Source organism: Macaca mulatta, chromosome 13, assembly GCF_049350105.2.
Source record: "Macaca mulatta isolate MMU2019108-1 chromosome 13, T2T-MMU8v2.0, whole genome shotgun sequence".
Classification (NCBI taxonomy): Eukaryota; Metazoa; Chordata; class Mammalia; order Primates; family Cercopithecidae; genus Macaca; species Macaca mulatta.
In genome coordinates this window covers 26,024,908-26,040,778 of record NC_133418.1, presented here as the reverse complement: position 1 = coordinate 26,040,778, position 15,871 = coordinate 26,024,908, and the positions used below count along the sequence as shown (strand labels likewise).

At 46.6% G+C, this 15,871-nt stretch overlaps 1 protein-coding gene across 1 annotated transcript; it reads right to left on the bottom strand.

Moving 5' to 3' along the window:
* Positions 1-395: 395 nt before the first annotated feature.
* FABP1 (fatty acid binding protein 1) lies at positions 396-6,909 on the bottom strand. The gene is made up of 4 exons (XM_015112816.3): positions 6,703-6,909; positions 4,928-5,100; positions 2,199-2,291; positions 396-518 (listed from the first exon to the last, which is right to left on the bottom strand). The coding sequence occupies exons 1-4, from the start codon at positions 6,767-6,769 to the stop codon at positions 468-470; spliced, it is 384 nt and encodes a 127-aa protein (XP_014968302.1). The 5' UTR covers positions 6,770-6,909; the 3' UTR covers positions 396-467.
* Positions 6,910-15,871: the final 8,962 nt, after the last annotated feature.

Genomic DNA, 15,871 nt, shown 5'->3' with positions numbered 1-15,871 from the left:
GCGGGTCAGTGCCGACCTTTCTGCACCTGTCTGCTGGTGGGCTGGTACCGTGGCTGTGCTTGTGGGTATAGCTCTCTTTTTCTGCCCAGTCTTCCTGCTCCCTTGAGAGAGCCACCTCAAGGCCAGCCCACTGCACATCCTCTGGCTCCAGCTCCTTGCCCACGTGCCTGACTGGGAAAGGGCATTCCAGGGCCTTCCTGCAGCTCTAGCCACACCTGGCTTTCCTGGCAGAGACACCTGAGTGGCCAGCATGGGTTTTGTGTTCAGGGAATTACTCTTCGGATTTGACCTGGTAGTGGGGATCACGTGGATTATCAACATTTATGAAAATATGTTTATGAGAATATGGTGAGCAATAGCACCATCAGTGAAAAGGCATTGAGAAGAAAAGACAGTTTTTTTTAAAAACAAAGTTCACTTTATTACGTTAATTTTACATACTAAGATAATATGAAATGCAGACTTGTTTAAATTCTCTTGCTGATTCTCTTGAAGACAATGTCGCCCAATGTCATGGTCTGAAAGCCAGAAAAGAAATTACGAAGTGTTCATCTGATGTTGTATTGTAAAAAGCAAAACTAAGCTTAAAAAACAGCACCAAATATGTTGGCATATGAAACAATTCAAAAATTCATCTGGTTTCCTGCAGGACTGGAGGAAGGGATAGCAATGTTTTCCAAAATCCTATGCCAAGTCTTTATCACTTCTCCTCCTCACCTGGAAAGTCCTCCTGCCTTTGACTCAATTCTTTTCCACATCAATGACTGTTATAGCAAGACCATCCAAACTAGCCCAATCCAATCTCTCAAAGTTTCATTGAGTACCTACTATGCACCAAATACATGTTGAGCACCAAGGATACATGCACATGGACACAACTGGGCGCACAGCCTGGAAGGCAGTGAGTAGTGCATAATTGTACCCCTGGAGCTGTGAAGCTTATAAAAACAGTGGCTGCATCAGCTTTTGAGTTTTTAAGGATGTTCCCTCCACCCCTGCCAGTTCTCTTGAATAAGACTGCTGGAATGACATACCATGCCATCAGGGTGAAAAGGAGCCCCTTAGCTTCAGCAGCAATGCAATGGTTGCTGCTTGATGGGTTCAAGCCCTGGATTTACCATTTATTAGCTGATGACTTGGATAGGTCAACCTGTCTATTGAATCCCTCATCCAGCCTCCCTCGAAGGAGACAGGAGGATTAGGTGAGATGGAGTCTATCAAAGGGCGTTGGCCAGGACTTACTGCAGGACGGCTCATCTCCTGCTCCCCTGCCCTCCTGGGAATGTGCTGGGGTGGAGGGGGAAACTGCAGATTGGGTGGGTAATGCTCACACTCTCTCTAGTTTAAGAATTTTTCCGGCCGGGCGCGGTGGCTCACGCCTGTAATCCCAGCACTTTGGGAGGCCGAGGCGGGCGGATCACGAGGTCAGGAGATCGAGACCATCCTGGCTAACACGGTGAAACCCCGTCTCTGCTAAAAATACAAAAAATTAGCCGGGCGTGGTGGTGGGCGCCTGTCGTCCCAGCTACTCGGGAGGCTGAGACAGGAGAATGGCGTGAACCCGGGAGGCGGAGCTTGCAGTGAGCCGAGATGGTGCCACTGCACTCCAGCCTGGGCGATGAGCAAGACTCCATCTCAAAAAAAAAAAAGAATTTTTCCATTTGAACAGAGTGATGACAGCCTCCTGAGGCAGTGTTCTGTTGTATGTGACTCCTCAAAGCATATACTGGGGGCAAAGAAGAGTCAGGGGGACATACCTGCGGGAGAAACACTGCACTATTCCTCCCCTACCCCCAAATAGGGTATAGGATGTGGCTGGCAGCCAGGCACCAAGGCTGACTGCATAACCGGACTGTGCCAGGCTTGTCAGGTGCCATAATATCACCATGAATGGGATTCTGTTTATAAACACTAAATGGGCAAAGGCATTTATGAAGCACTGTGGGCATGCAGGGCAGGTGGAGGCCTCTGTGGCTGCTTGGTTAGTGCTGAGCAGAAAGGATTAGTGATAATGTGTGTAAAGTGCCTGGGACATTGTGGATCTCCAGTAAGTGCTGGCAGATACTGACCACAGGAAAGAAGTTTAGGGGTTGGAGGGTGGAGGGGTGGCATTAGGGTATGTGAACCACTCCCCATGCTTCACCTCCCCTCTCCCCTCAAGCACGGGAAGCCACAGGCTCAGAGCACTACCAACTTACATTGGTGATTATGTCGCCGTTGAGTTCGGTCACAGACTTGATGTTTTTGAACGTTGTCACCAGTTTATTGTTACCTTCCAACTGAACCACTGTCTGCAGAGAACAGAGAGATGGCCTGTGAGGAAAGGGTGGTGGGGGGCAAGAGCCTTGCTAATGAAGTTGCTTCTTCTGCACAGGTCTCAGGTCACAACAACTGAAATGTTCTGGTTCCTATGATTCCAAGCCTGCAGTTCTCTGGCTCCAAATAGAAGTGAGGTGCATTTAAGAACTAAATAAAGTGAACAGGCAACCTACAGAATGGGAGAAATTTTTTACAATCTACTCATCTGACAAAGGGCTAATATCCAGAACCTGCAAAGAACTCAAACAAATTTACAAGAAAAAAACAAACAACGCCATCGAAAAGTAGGCAAAGGATATGAACAGACATTTCTCAAAAGAAGACATTCATACAGCCAACAGACACATGAAAAAATGCTCGTCATCACTGGCCGTCAGAGAAATGCAAATCAAAACCACAATGAGATAACATCTCACACCAGTTAGAATGGCAATCATTAAAAAGTCAGGAAACAACAGGTGCTGGAGAGGACGTGGAGAAATAGGAACACTTTTACACTGTTGGTGGCATTGTAAACTAGTTCAATCATTGTGGAAAACAGTGTGGCGATTCCTCAAGGATCTAGAACTAGAAATACCATATGATCTAGCCATCCCATTACTGGGTATATACCCAAAGGATTATAAATCATGCTGCTATAAAGACACATGCACACGTATGTTTATTGCGGCACTATTCACAATAGCAAAGACTTGGAATCAACCCAAATGTCCATCAGTGACAGACTGGATTAAGAAAATGTGGCACATATACACCATGGAATACTATGCAGCTGTAAAAAAGGATGAGTTCGTGTCCTTTGTAGGGACATGGATGCAACTGGAAACCATCATTCTCAGCAAACTATCGCAAGAACAGAAAGCCAAACACCGCATGTTCTCACTCATAGGTTGGAATTGAACAATGAGATCACTTGGACATGGGAAGGGGAACATCACACACTGGGGCCTATTGTGGGGAGGGGGAAGGGGCGATGGGTGGCATTGGGAGTTATACCTGATGTAAATGACGAGTTGATGGGTGCTGACGAGTTGATGGGTGCAGCACACCAACATGGCACATGTATACATATGTAACAAACCTGCCCATTGTGCACATGTACCCTAGAACTTAAAGTATTAAAAAAAAAAAGAACTAAATAAAATGTCAGGACTATTTTGTCAGAATTTTAATTCATGGCATGTGATCTAGAAATGAGCATGGAACACCTAAGTGGCCCCAAATACAAATGCTAAAATCAAATCAAGTAAAATCTCAATTCTCCCAAGCTAATGGAGGGAGGTAGTGGCAAAATTCAAAATATTGACCAGTAGAGAATACATCTTTTGCTTTGGTATGTATTCTTCTTCTTCTTCTTCTTCTCTTTTTTTTTAAATTGAAATGAAGTCTTGTATGTTGCCCAGGCTGGTCTTGAACTCCTAGGCTCAAGCAATCCTCCCACTTCAGCCTCCCAAAGTGCTGGGATTGTAGGCATGAGCCACCTGCCCAACCAGGCATGTATTATTCTTCCCAGAACGTTAACGTTTCGTTTTGTGGCCTCCTTCCAAGCCCTTATACATCCTGGAAGAGATGACAGGAACCCAGCAGGGAGCCGAAGACCCTGGACAATGTTAAACATTTTGCCTCCAAAAAGAAAATTTGGAAAAGGCCCATAGTTAAATCCCTTGACCATGAGCACATCAAGAATATTTTCCTCCTAAAATCATCCTGACCTGTAATGTTCTAATTGGAGAGGCAGAAATAAAGAGTGACCCGAAGAGATAAAAAGACAAACATTCCCAGCCCAATGAACACAGCTGTCTGGGTGGAGGAGAGAAGAGGGCTGCTAAAGCATGGAGTGTTTCAGAGGGAGGAGGAGACGGGCACCCCCATTGCCAGGATCCCCCTGCCACCATCTGCCACTCACACAGCCCACACCCCACACCCCAGCTGTCAGTGCACACCTTGAGTTGTGCCCAGCAGAAGTGATGCTGATCTGCCCACTGCCTTCAGTCTAGGGGGGTTGACTGTTCTTATTTTACAGTTTAGGGAGGTTGATTGTTCTTTATTTTACAGATGGGGTGGCTGAAGCCAGGGACTTCGTGACCACCCCTGAAGGCAGGGTCTGAGCACCTGTCTAGGGCCCTGGTATTCTGGTATTGCCAGCACCTCCTTCAATAAGTCTCTCCCTATCCTTCAAGAAGTATCTCCCAGCTCTAGGTTCAGTGAAGGCCAGTTGACTTTGGGCTCAGTTAAGGGTTTTTCACAAACTCCCACTTGCCCCACTCCTGGGCCCTGCTTAGAGGACTCTTAGTGCCAGGAGCACTGGGCCTGGGAGGACCTGAGACTTAGAATCCTGCTCTATGCCTGGTTCCCCCATATCCTCCATATGGGAAAGCTCAGACTTTGGGGGCTGGAACATCCCTCAGACAATCCCTGGGAAGAGGAGAGCAGCTTCCCTATAAGATTCTTCCCTAAGAGCTGCCTTTGTCTCTCTGCTTCTCCCACAGTGGAGGTGGGTTCAGAAATGGTATCTATGGTTGGAATTGTGAGGTTAGAGCCTTGAGGAATGAGGCCCCAGGGCCAGATTCCAAGGAAAGTTCTGACAGCAGAAGGGATGCCCTCCTACCTTGACTTTCTCCCCTGTCATTGTCTCCAGCTCACTTTCCTCCCCCACCGTGAACTCGTTTTGGATCACTTTGGACCCGGCGGTGATGGTGAACTTGAAGTGCTTCCCGTTCTGCACGATTTCCGTCACACTCTTGATATCCTTCCCCTTCTGGATGAGCTCTTCCGGCAAACCTGGTGGAAACCATCTGAGGTTTAGAGATGGGCAAAGGTGGGAGTTTCATGACTGTGGTAGGCAGATGAGAGAAATGTTATAGCATGGAGGGGCAGAGGAGGGCACTGTGTCTCCCAAGGGGCTACAGGAACTCACTGGGGACTTGTGAGCAGCATGGGCTGTGGCCTTAGGATGAAAAGGACAGTGGCCTGGCCTGGCCTGCTGCTATTTTGCCAGTCAATTTATAAAAAGGACACTCCTCTGGCCTGAAGAACTATTCCTCTTGTGAGCACCCTGGTTCTTGCTCACTCTCCTTCCTCATTCCCTCCTCCTTTGATGACTTTGCTCTTGGAGCGGGAGCATTTCATTCCCCATACCCTGGGTGACCAGAGAGTTGATCTTCCAAGCTAGGTCCCTCCTGGGAGTGACAGGGGAGCTATCAATAATCATGCCAGGCCAACACACCCAAAGCAGCACTGTGCCAGGCAAGCCTGTGTCCACCTCTGCAGCCAAGGCTCTAGAGGAAGACATGCCAGCAATCCCTTGCCCTGGCATGGAGCTTTACCAATTTTAGAACTTGTCCACGCTGTTATACAAACTGAGGTTCACAAACATTATGTGGGTGGACAGTGAGCACAGAGGGTCCTGTTGCATGAGGGAGAGATGCGAGACACAGAGGTAGTATGAATTGCCTGCAGAAGATCCCTCTCCAGCAGAGCTGAAGGTCCTCCTCTCCCTGCCCCTGCTGTCTTCGGCACCCTTCTCATTCTTGGCACCCTCCCTTGCCATGCTACACCCTTTGCTTATAGGGCTCCCTCTGCCTGGAGCATGCTCCCTGCCCCCAGTCCCCTAGACACCTGTCTTCCAAGGCTCAGCCTGATCCTTCTCTTTACCTCCACTGAGCCATCCCTCCGTGCCCTCCGTGAGCCACATCCTCCTGTACGTGACCCTGGGAGGCACAGGGGTTAAAGCAGGGTCTCTGAGAATGAGTGCCTGCTTCCAGTCCTAACTTAAACACTTCCTATTTGCATGACCTTGCTTGTGATTACTAAATCTTTCTAGGCTTCAATTACATCAACTGTAAAGTGGGAAAATAACGGTACCCAGCTTAGTTTTATGGTGAGGAATAGATGGGGTATTGCATATTCCATGGTCAGCACAGTTGCCTGGCACAGTGAGTGCTCCATACACCTTAGGGAATGCCTTATTACCTTTATTTCTTCTCTTCTTTTTCCCAATAAGATAATGCCTTATTACCTTTATTATCTGTCTCCTTGATATCTATCCAGCACAGTGCTCAGTGTGTGATTGGCCTTGAATCACTATTTGTTTGAAGAATGAATAAATGCAGGAACAGGATCACACAACGAAGTGCCAACGACATGGTCATCAATCCAGACCACACCCTAGTTCAGTGCTCTTTCCACTTGCCTATGGGATGGCCTTGTGCAGTGAGGACTCGCTGCAAATAACTCCAGAAGTCAGTAAAATGCCCCCTAGTTTGTGTATATAGCCTGAATCTCTCCCCCCATCTCAACGTTTGGACCCTAAATAGCCACTGCTGGTAGGGCCAGACCCTCATCGATGTGACCCACAGCTTTGCCTTTCAGAGCAGCACTCACCGATTGCCTTCATGAAGGATTCAAAGTTTTCCTGGCTCTGCAGTTGGTACTTGCCAGAGAAACTCATGCTGGCGATAGAGCTCCCTCTTCACAACTGATCTGCAGCTCTGCCGACCAGACTGTCCACTGTAGGCTGTTTTATAGGGGGCTCCCTTCCTTTCGAATAGCGGCCAGAGGTCAGCAGCTGTTGATTCCTTTATGGCCAGGTTCAAACATTAACTCCCGAGAGCAATGGTCAATGATAAAGAACAGGATGGGCACAGCAAAGGTTTGCTGCAATTCAGCAAACATTAATGAATATCAGTCAAGCAGGAAGCCCTATGGCCCTGGGAGCCTTTAAGTGACTCTCCACACCCCATGAAATGTGTGTGTATATGCATGTATGTGTATATATGCACACATGTGTGTATATATAGATGTGTGCATATGTGTTTGTACATCGGTGTTTATATATACATACATGTATTATGTACATAAAGATGTGTGAATGTGCATATATGTAATACATACACATATACACATTATATACATAAGTGTTTATATATGTGTGTGTGTGCATGTGTACACACACAGAAAAATTCCAGAGAATTCCTTTGAACTCAAAACCTCACCTTATTTACATAACCTTATGATCTCTTCTCATCCCCATTATTACACAAACTTAATTTGTAGAGTTGTCATCAGCTGCTAGTGCTATTTTGAATCCTGGGAATTCCTCCTTGATGATTATAGTCTCCTCCACAGGTCTTTTTGAGGTGTTAAAGCAGCCCTTGCTCAATGGCAGGTGTAAAACATTGGAACCAGGTGTGCAGAATTGAGACACATTTTATTAGGCAGAGACAAGGCAGGAGAAAGTGACACCTGCTGACTTGCTCCAGCCCTGCTGAGAAGACAGGACAAGGGATCTGGGGTTATGTGTAGGAAACTGGTCTTGTAGGGTTATGTATACAACACTGGCCTTGGGGAGATGGCCCAACAGGGCTTCCAGTGGCCTTGGGATGTGCCAGTTTGTTGTGAAGCACAGAGAGGCGTGGTGCCCAGTGGGTGCACATGTCCCAGTTTCTGCCTCTGAGGCAGTTCTCGGCAAGTACCCCCTCACCCCCAGATTCTCTCCCTTCTTTGTCTGGACTTTGGCGTCAACCTTTTCACCCGCAGCTTCCTGCCTTCGTCCTGTGGTCCTCCTCTACTCTGTGGTTAGACAGATCATCCTGAAGCATAGGCTGAGTTGGGCCACTGCTCCAGGCATGAGCCTCGGTGGTTCCCATCACTTCAGAGGCCACAGGTCCTGGATGGCCTGGTGTCACGTGCCAGGTCACGATGGCCACCGCCAATAACACTTCCATTTCCCTATTATGAGTTCTAATTTTTGGCTTGGAAAATGACTCCCATTGCCTAAACTTCTAGCAGGGCTGCCAGCCTTCAAAAGGTCACTCCAGTCTACCTTTCCATCCTCTTTCCTTCCTTCTCCCTAGGTCACAGATCCAACCACAGGGCCAAGTGGACACATCAGGGGCGTCCATGCCACTCTCTATGCCCTCTGTGGTCTCCAGCATTTGGACATGTTGATCCAGCAAAGCACTTCAGAAGTTCTCTCCTCCACCCACAGTCCCAGTGCCAGGGCCCTTCTATGGCATCCCTGACAGGTGGTATTAAGGTGTACCCCGCCACAGAGAGCTCTCCACCTTTGGAGCGGTGTGGGCAGAGAGCGCTCACTAGTGGAGTGTCCTGCCATGTAGATTGTGGCACCAGCAGACCTTTCCCTCCAGCACAGAGGGGTGCTCTGGCCCTCCCTGCTTGGCCCTCCTCTGACCGTGTCTAGGACACAGTGTCTAGGTGCCTCCCAGGCCAGGAATTGGGGCTGTCCCTGCAGCAAGCGAAGTGGGCCTGCATGCTGAGAACTTATGGCTTTTTATAATCACCACGACTACCTGAGCAGCGGGCAGGAAGGGGCAAGGTGGCTCCAAGAAGGATGGGCACACCCACAGTCCTTCTGTCATCTTGCTCTGAGCTTTGATTACGCATCTTTTAACATGTCTCATTGTAACGAAGGGGCCCTGGTCTCCAGGTGGGATGCTGATATTTCATTTTTGTATATGTAAGGAAGTAAAAAATCCATTTTCTCAAGAACTGGCATGAGAATTCCTTGCGTGCGTGCGTGCGTGCGTGTGTGTGTGTATATAAATGACTGCCTGGGAGACAGAGTGTGTGAGACCCCAGACCTCAGACCCGTGTGTCAGTGACAGCCAAGCTGGTGAAGAGAAGGGCAGCTCCCTCATGCAGGAGACCAGGAGAGGCTGGGTGTGTCTTCCTGTCCCTCTCCCAGACTGCAGAAAGCAGAGAGAGGAATGTGGCAGGCAGGCAGGAGAGGCGCCACCAAGAGGGCGTGGGGTGATGGGTCACTGAGTTACCCCCAGTGACCGCAAGGCAAGAAGAGCTCCAGGATGACACTGGCTTTGAAGCTGCTCATTTGCTGCAGTGAATCCCCATCCATCTTTCTTTAATTTCCACTCCAACTATTTCAAAAGCTTCAGGAAAATATAGTGCCTGAATCAACATGTGAGCAAGTGGAAAATGATGCAGGGCTGAGCTTTATTTCTGGATGGTTGTGATGGGGCTGAGATGGCACACGCAGAAGCAGTGCCAGGAAGTGCAGTGTCTGTGGGGCTGCATTCCCTACAGGGTTCCCCAGGTCCCTAGAAATCCTAGGAAGGGCTTTGGAGGAACTCAAGCTCATTTTGTTTAGATCCCATCTGGGTTACATGTGACACCTAAAGCCTGGGCCAATAGCTGGCATATGTCTGTCTAATGAGCACGCGAAGTTTCAGCCCAGGGCTAAATTCAGGTCTATACCTGAGACCCTATTCACCACCTACCTAAAGAGCTCTTCTAGCACTTGTCAAGGAAGGAATACGTAAACACTTGCTTAGATGGGGAACTTAGGAGCTTTGCAGCCTAAAATCAATGAAATAATCACCAGGGAAAATGACTGTGATAGAGTCACTACGATGCCCACCTCCCATCCCACCCATCAGCTGCTTCGTTTGGGAGAATCTGCTGCAAGTGCCCATGTTCTCTCATGCCCCCAGCTGCCTGCCTGGCATCCTACTCAGATAAAGGGATATCTGGCTTATACATCCACAACTAGGCCCTCTCCCGTTGATTGCAAATGTCAAGTATCACACCCCACACTGCTGCTTTCTGGGGTCGACAGAGGGGAGTGGGAAAGAGCATCATGAAAGTTTCTCTATAGTGCAAATCAGCATCAACCCTGGAGGCCTCAGGGGAAGTATGGACCAGATGCGCCTTTCCTGGTGTCTGAGGAACAGCAGGACCCGTGAGCTATCTCCTTGTGGACCCCTCTGCCTCGTGCTGCAATTCCTTCCTACCCTGTCCAGGCAACGCCTGCAGACTCAGAACAGCATTGGGAATGCAGCTGACCCAGAGGTTGGTTCAGGGCCTGGCACAACCAGTAAAGCCTTGACAGTTTCCCTGGCAGATGGGCAGCCTGACAAGTAAATCGAGCTGATCAACGCCGGGCCAGGACTCCCTCTCTCCCCCAGGTCTGAGATATGGCTATTCTTAGGCAACCCCCAATGACTTCCTTTTGTCATTTGTGTGTGTGTGTGTGTGTGTGTGTGAATCTTGAGAGCACAGAGATTAGTAGCCATTTCAATATTTAATACTCATGAGTTTTCCATAAACTTAGAAGAGGGTAATGACATCTTCCACCCACTAGCTGAGCAAACACAAGAAGAGATAAGCTTAATTGCAATGACAAAGTTCAAGTGGCTTTCAAGAAATAAAAAAAAAAAAGAGACTCCCATTCTGTGGGCACAGTTTTGGAGTGACCAAAGACTCTGGCCCCACTCACTCCACACTAGACATCCCCTCTTCTCACATCCCTACTCAGATGGGCAGCGTGCAGGTGTGGGAAAGGAGGGGAGTCACCTCTTGGTGGCCAGGATATGATAGGTGTTCATTTTAGAGCAAGCACCTTTGACCTTAGTGCCTGCAGTGCCAGCCTGCCCATTTCCTGGGTGTTTGAACATAGGAGGTGGCCTGAGAAGCCCATAATTCTGATACAGGCAGGGCTGCAGAGAAAGGACTTGGGTTTGGGCCCAGCTCTTCTTTATACCTGATGTGGAGCCTTGCTGAGCCTCTACTTGCTTATCTGTTAAATGGTCATGACATTTTTTGCCTCATGAAATAGTTGTGTAAACTAATCACAACCACAATGAGACACTATCGCCATCAGTCAGAATGGCTACTATTAAAAGTAAAAAAAATAACATGCTGGCGAGGTTGCAGAGAAAAGGAACACTTACAAACTACTGGTGAGAGTGTGAATTAATTCAGCCATTGTGGAAAGCAGTGTGGTGATTCCTCGAAGAACTTAAAACAGAATTACCATTTGACCCAGCAATCCCACTACTGGGTATATACCCAAAGGAAAATAAATTGTTCTACCATAAGGACGCATGCATGAGTATGTTCACTGCAGCACTATTCACAATAGCAAAGACATGGAATCAACCTAATGCCCACCAACAGTACACTGAATAAAGAAAGCGTGGTATATATATATACGCTATGGAATACTATGCAGTCGTAAAAAAGAATGAGATCACGTCCTCTGCAGCAACGTGGATGGAGCTGGAGGCCATATCCTAAGCAAACGAACACAGAAACAGAAAATTAAATACTATGTGTTCTCACTTATAAGTGGGAGCTAAACAATGAGAACACAGGATACTAGTAGGAGAACAACAGACACTGGGGCATAGTTGAGGGTGAGGGTGAGAAGAGGGAGAGGATCAGAAAAAATATCTATTGGGTCCTATGCTTACTACTTGGGTGATGAAATTATCTGTACACCAAACCCCTGCTACATGCATTTTACCTAAATAACAAACCTGCACATGTACCCCTGCATTTAAATAAAAGTTTAAAACATTTTTAAAAACTTTTAAGTGGTTATTGTAAAAATAAAAAAAAAATTAAAAAGAATTGTATAAACTGTCAAGTCCTTCAGAAATGCGACACTCATATGACAGGGGATCGGAGCACTTTGCATTTGCATCTGTCAGATGTCCCAGAGGTATGACCAGAGAGGACCAATTTTTCAATCTCCTGGCTTGGGGACGAGCTTCCTTCCCATCTCTCTGGGCCAGTGGGTAGTGCCTCCATTCCCCGGTTTCCTGATGGTGCAGCTGTCTCTTGTGCAGTGCCAAGGCTTCATCTCCTGCTCCAGATGGCAACAAAACCCAAGCTCCTGGCCATCTGAGTCATTTTCAATTCTGGCAACCACCTCAGGTGCCCCAGACTCAGCTCACTGCTTACTGCTCTAACTTTTAGCTCCTTCTGTGTTCCTAGCATCTGGGGTTTTCCTTTTTTCTTGTGACCTCAGCTGAAAAATCATTATGCTTCAACCTGGACACTGTAGCCATGCTGCAGGAAGAGTTTGCATTAGCTTCATTGGCCATGTCATTGGTCCTGAAAGTCTTATGTTTTCACCACGTGCTGTTTTCAATCCTTTTGGTAGAATTTCAGGATGTACTAACTTCAACAAAAAACTCTTTAAGGATATTTCTAGGACTTGTTTTATATGCACCGATTTTGTCTCTTCAATCATGGTAAGTTCCTTAAAGAATTCCCCTGTAACAAACTGTAGAGTATTTAGAATGAGACCTGCTCTAATGAACCATTCAATGTCCTTAGCATTTCTAGAGGCTCCCCTGCTATAAGAACCCATGGGGAGGAGCAAAAATAAAAATGTGCTAAACAAAAATTGTGGGTGGTGGTATGCACTGTCAAAGGAATTATACTACACAGAAAAGTGTGTTGAAGGAACAATCTTTTCCTTCACATGATAACTTGTTAGGAATGCCCTTGTTGCATGACATGAGGCCTTCCCATGATATACCTTAGGACCCCTACTAAGCCCTCCTTTGCATGGTAGAGGGTAGAGCCCATGGATGGCATGGCAGGCAGTGGCGATCATGTGTCAGCTGACGTAATCCAGACAGAATCCAGAACTTACCTGCAAGCCTGGTTCATTAGGTTCCTATTTTGGCTGTAAACGTTAATACCATTTATTTGTCCCATGCCCCTTGCCCCTGAGGGTTGAATGTCCAATTGGTGGTTTAATGTCAGCCTGACACTTTAAAGAGAAATATCTCCCAAGCAATCCTGGACCCATTTATCACCCCTATCCTGCAACCTTGCATCCTCTCTGCTTTCAAGCCGGGGTAATCAACCCTTCACAGCCATGGTGGCACTGCCCTGGCCTCCTTCAAAACTCAGAGCATTGGTTCCTCTCCATGAAGCCTTCCTGAGGTCTCTGCCTTCCCTGCACCCCTAGACCAACATCCCCAAAGCAATCTCTATTTTCTTCTAATATGTTAATAATGATAATAGCTTTCATTAATTGAACACTCAGTGCTTTCTCTGTACTATCTCATCAAATTCTCAAAATAATACTGTGAGACAAGCAATAAGTTCCCATTTTTCAGTTGAGAAAACTAAGGTATAAAAAGGTCAGAAACTGCCTCCATTTGCCCAAATAGGAAGTTGCCAAGTAGAAACACACAGCTAGCCTGCTGGACTCCAAAGCTTGTGTTTTTGACTTTTATTATTTTCATAGTATAATTTTTAAAGATATAGTTTGGCTACCCTCCTAAAAATTCTTCTAAACTGGAGCTTAGCACTACACTTTCCATGGAGTATATGACTAGAAAATGTTGACAGGACAATAGTCTAGGCACCACTGACCCCTTGAGTCATTGATGGGTTACTGTTGGTTCAGAATGTCTTGTTATTCCAGAACAAAGAGGCTGACACTCCATGTGCATGAAGAGAGATCTCAAGAACTTAAAGATCCTGGGGAGGCTGCTGGACTCTTGTGTTTATCAGAGGTGTGGTGTAAAGCATATATACTGAATCCCAATTCTTCAAAGCAAGGATTTACAGTTCTTCCAATATTGTATTTACTGGAATACCCCATCTGGGCCATGCTGTAAATATATATCTTGTGTTTCATCATAATCACACCCATCATCCTTTTCCCTCCCCTTGGGTTTCCTTCTTCCTTCAGATTCCACAAGACATCAGATGACTTATCCACTGCTTAATTATTCACCCATCAAGCATTCTCTGACCTATTATGTGAGATTTGTGCTGGGCTAACATTTTGAATGTATGAAAAATTTGCTATATAGTAGGAAACATAAAGGGAGTTAAAGCTGCCTTTTAAATAGGATGAAGTTTGAATAAAACTGCAAAATCTAGAGAATGTTTGAATTAAGAGCAAGAAGAAATTTTCCGGTCAGGGAAGAAGTCAAGATGCTTTCACAAAGAGAGAGTGAAGCCTGCAAAAGCATAAAAAATGCTGCAGAAGCAAGGCCTTGATGCAGGGCAGGATAGAGAGGAGCATGGGAGAGTCTGAGTGGGGAGATGGATGTGGGAGCTGGAGAGGGGACCACACTAGCTAATGAGAGGGAGGTGGACTGGACCATGCATTCCCAGAGTGGGCATATATCAGCACTTGAGATGGTTTTAGACAGTACATGGATACATATTTTTAATATTAACAATTAAGCATTTAGTTTAATATGTATTAGAAAAATATAGACCAACTTATGATCTCATGGATATTATTGCTTAGAATAAGGTCAAGTATTTTTAGGTAATCATTGAGAGAAAAATAGTGCATAAAATAGTACAAGAGCATGTCAGTCAGAGTCCAATATGGAAGACAGATATTAACCTAGGCATTTCAAATGAGGGAATTTAATACACGAGACTGGTTACCAAGAGTAGAAAGAGCTGGAAGAGCAGAGGAAGAAGGATTCAAAGCTGCTAATGCCTGGGCTGGAACCCAGGTATCTACAACTGCTTCTACAGTGTCAGAGGTTGCTGGTACCTTCAGTTCCGGATTCAATAAAGTGGCGCCAACTCCACCAGGGTTTGAACCATGGAAAAGGTGCTTTCTCTGCTCGTGCTGCTGGGAGAGACCCACTGCATGGCTGCAGCCACAACAGCAACCACTAGAGTTTCCAGCAAAGCTGTAGAAGGAATTGTCTCTTACTTCTGTCTTCTAATTCCCACTGAGCAGGTGATTGGCACATTCTAGTCCTAACGGAGACACAGCTAGCAAAGGAGTCTGGAAAACATAATGTGTAGATACCACGCTTCCCAAATACAGAACAGAGTGATGAAGTGAGGGTAAGGAGCAGGTAAACAACTGGCACAAGGACATACAAAGATATGACAAAAACTAAAATAGTGGATCTGATATGCTAGTGGCAAAATTTTGGATTTGCTGCACTAGGTAATGAAAAGTCAGCAAAAGTTCTTAAGCCGAAGAGTGACATGGTCAGATCTGTGATTTTTGAAGATTACTTCCAAGGCGGCAGGAAAGATGGGATGAGAGGAGACCTGGAGGTAGAGAAATGGATTAGGAAACTCTAGCAAAAGTTATGGCAAGAGAGGATGAGGACCTGAATTTGGGAGTAGGCAGGAGGGTATGAATTGGAGGGACATTCTGTAATTGTAACAGGGAGCATTTGGCGGTCCATCATAGTTGGGCATAAGGGAAGAGGAGAAGCTGAAGACATCCCTGGAGGCCCAGCTTGGGTGACCATGGGGATGTTAATGGCACCCACTGAGGAGAGCGATGTAGGGAGAAAAGTCATCCTTGCCTGTCCTCTTGCCCCCTTCTCCTAGATGGAAGCATTTCTCTTCACTCTGAACTGTCCTGCTCTAGATCACCGGGCCTCTTATTTTTTAGACCGCTGTATCTTACAACCTCACCTAGGTTATGCCTTCCTTTCCTCTGGACGCTCAGGTGCTCGGTGGCAGGGTACAGGGATTCATTTTGTCTCCCCTGCTGGTCTTTCCTGGTCCTTGGCACAGACAGGATCAATACATGTCTGGTGAATGAAGCAATGACTGTCATATTGGGACAATGGCCATTTGGGCATTTGCACGCTATGCCTCCCCCTCTCCTCCAGTTCCAGTAGATCATCTGTCCATTGCCAGGTGTCCTTAAAATCCTGAGAGCCAAACCCAACATCTATGTCAATAGCTCAACAGAAATAGCTAAAGCCAAATAAAAGTTGTTTAGTAGAATTCATTCAGGCTGCTGATCCCAGCACCAGGCTCCTCTTAC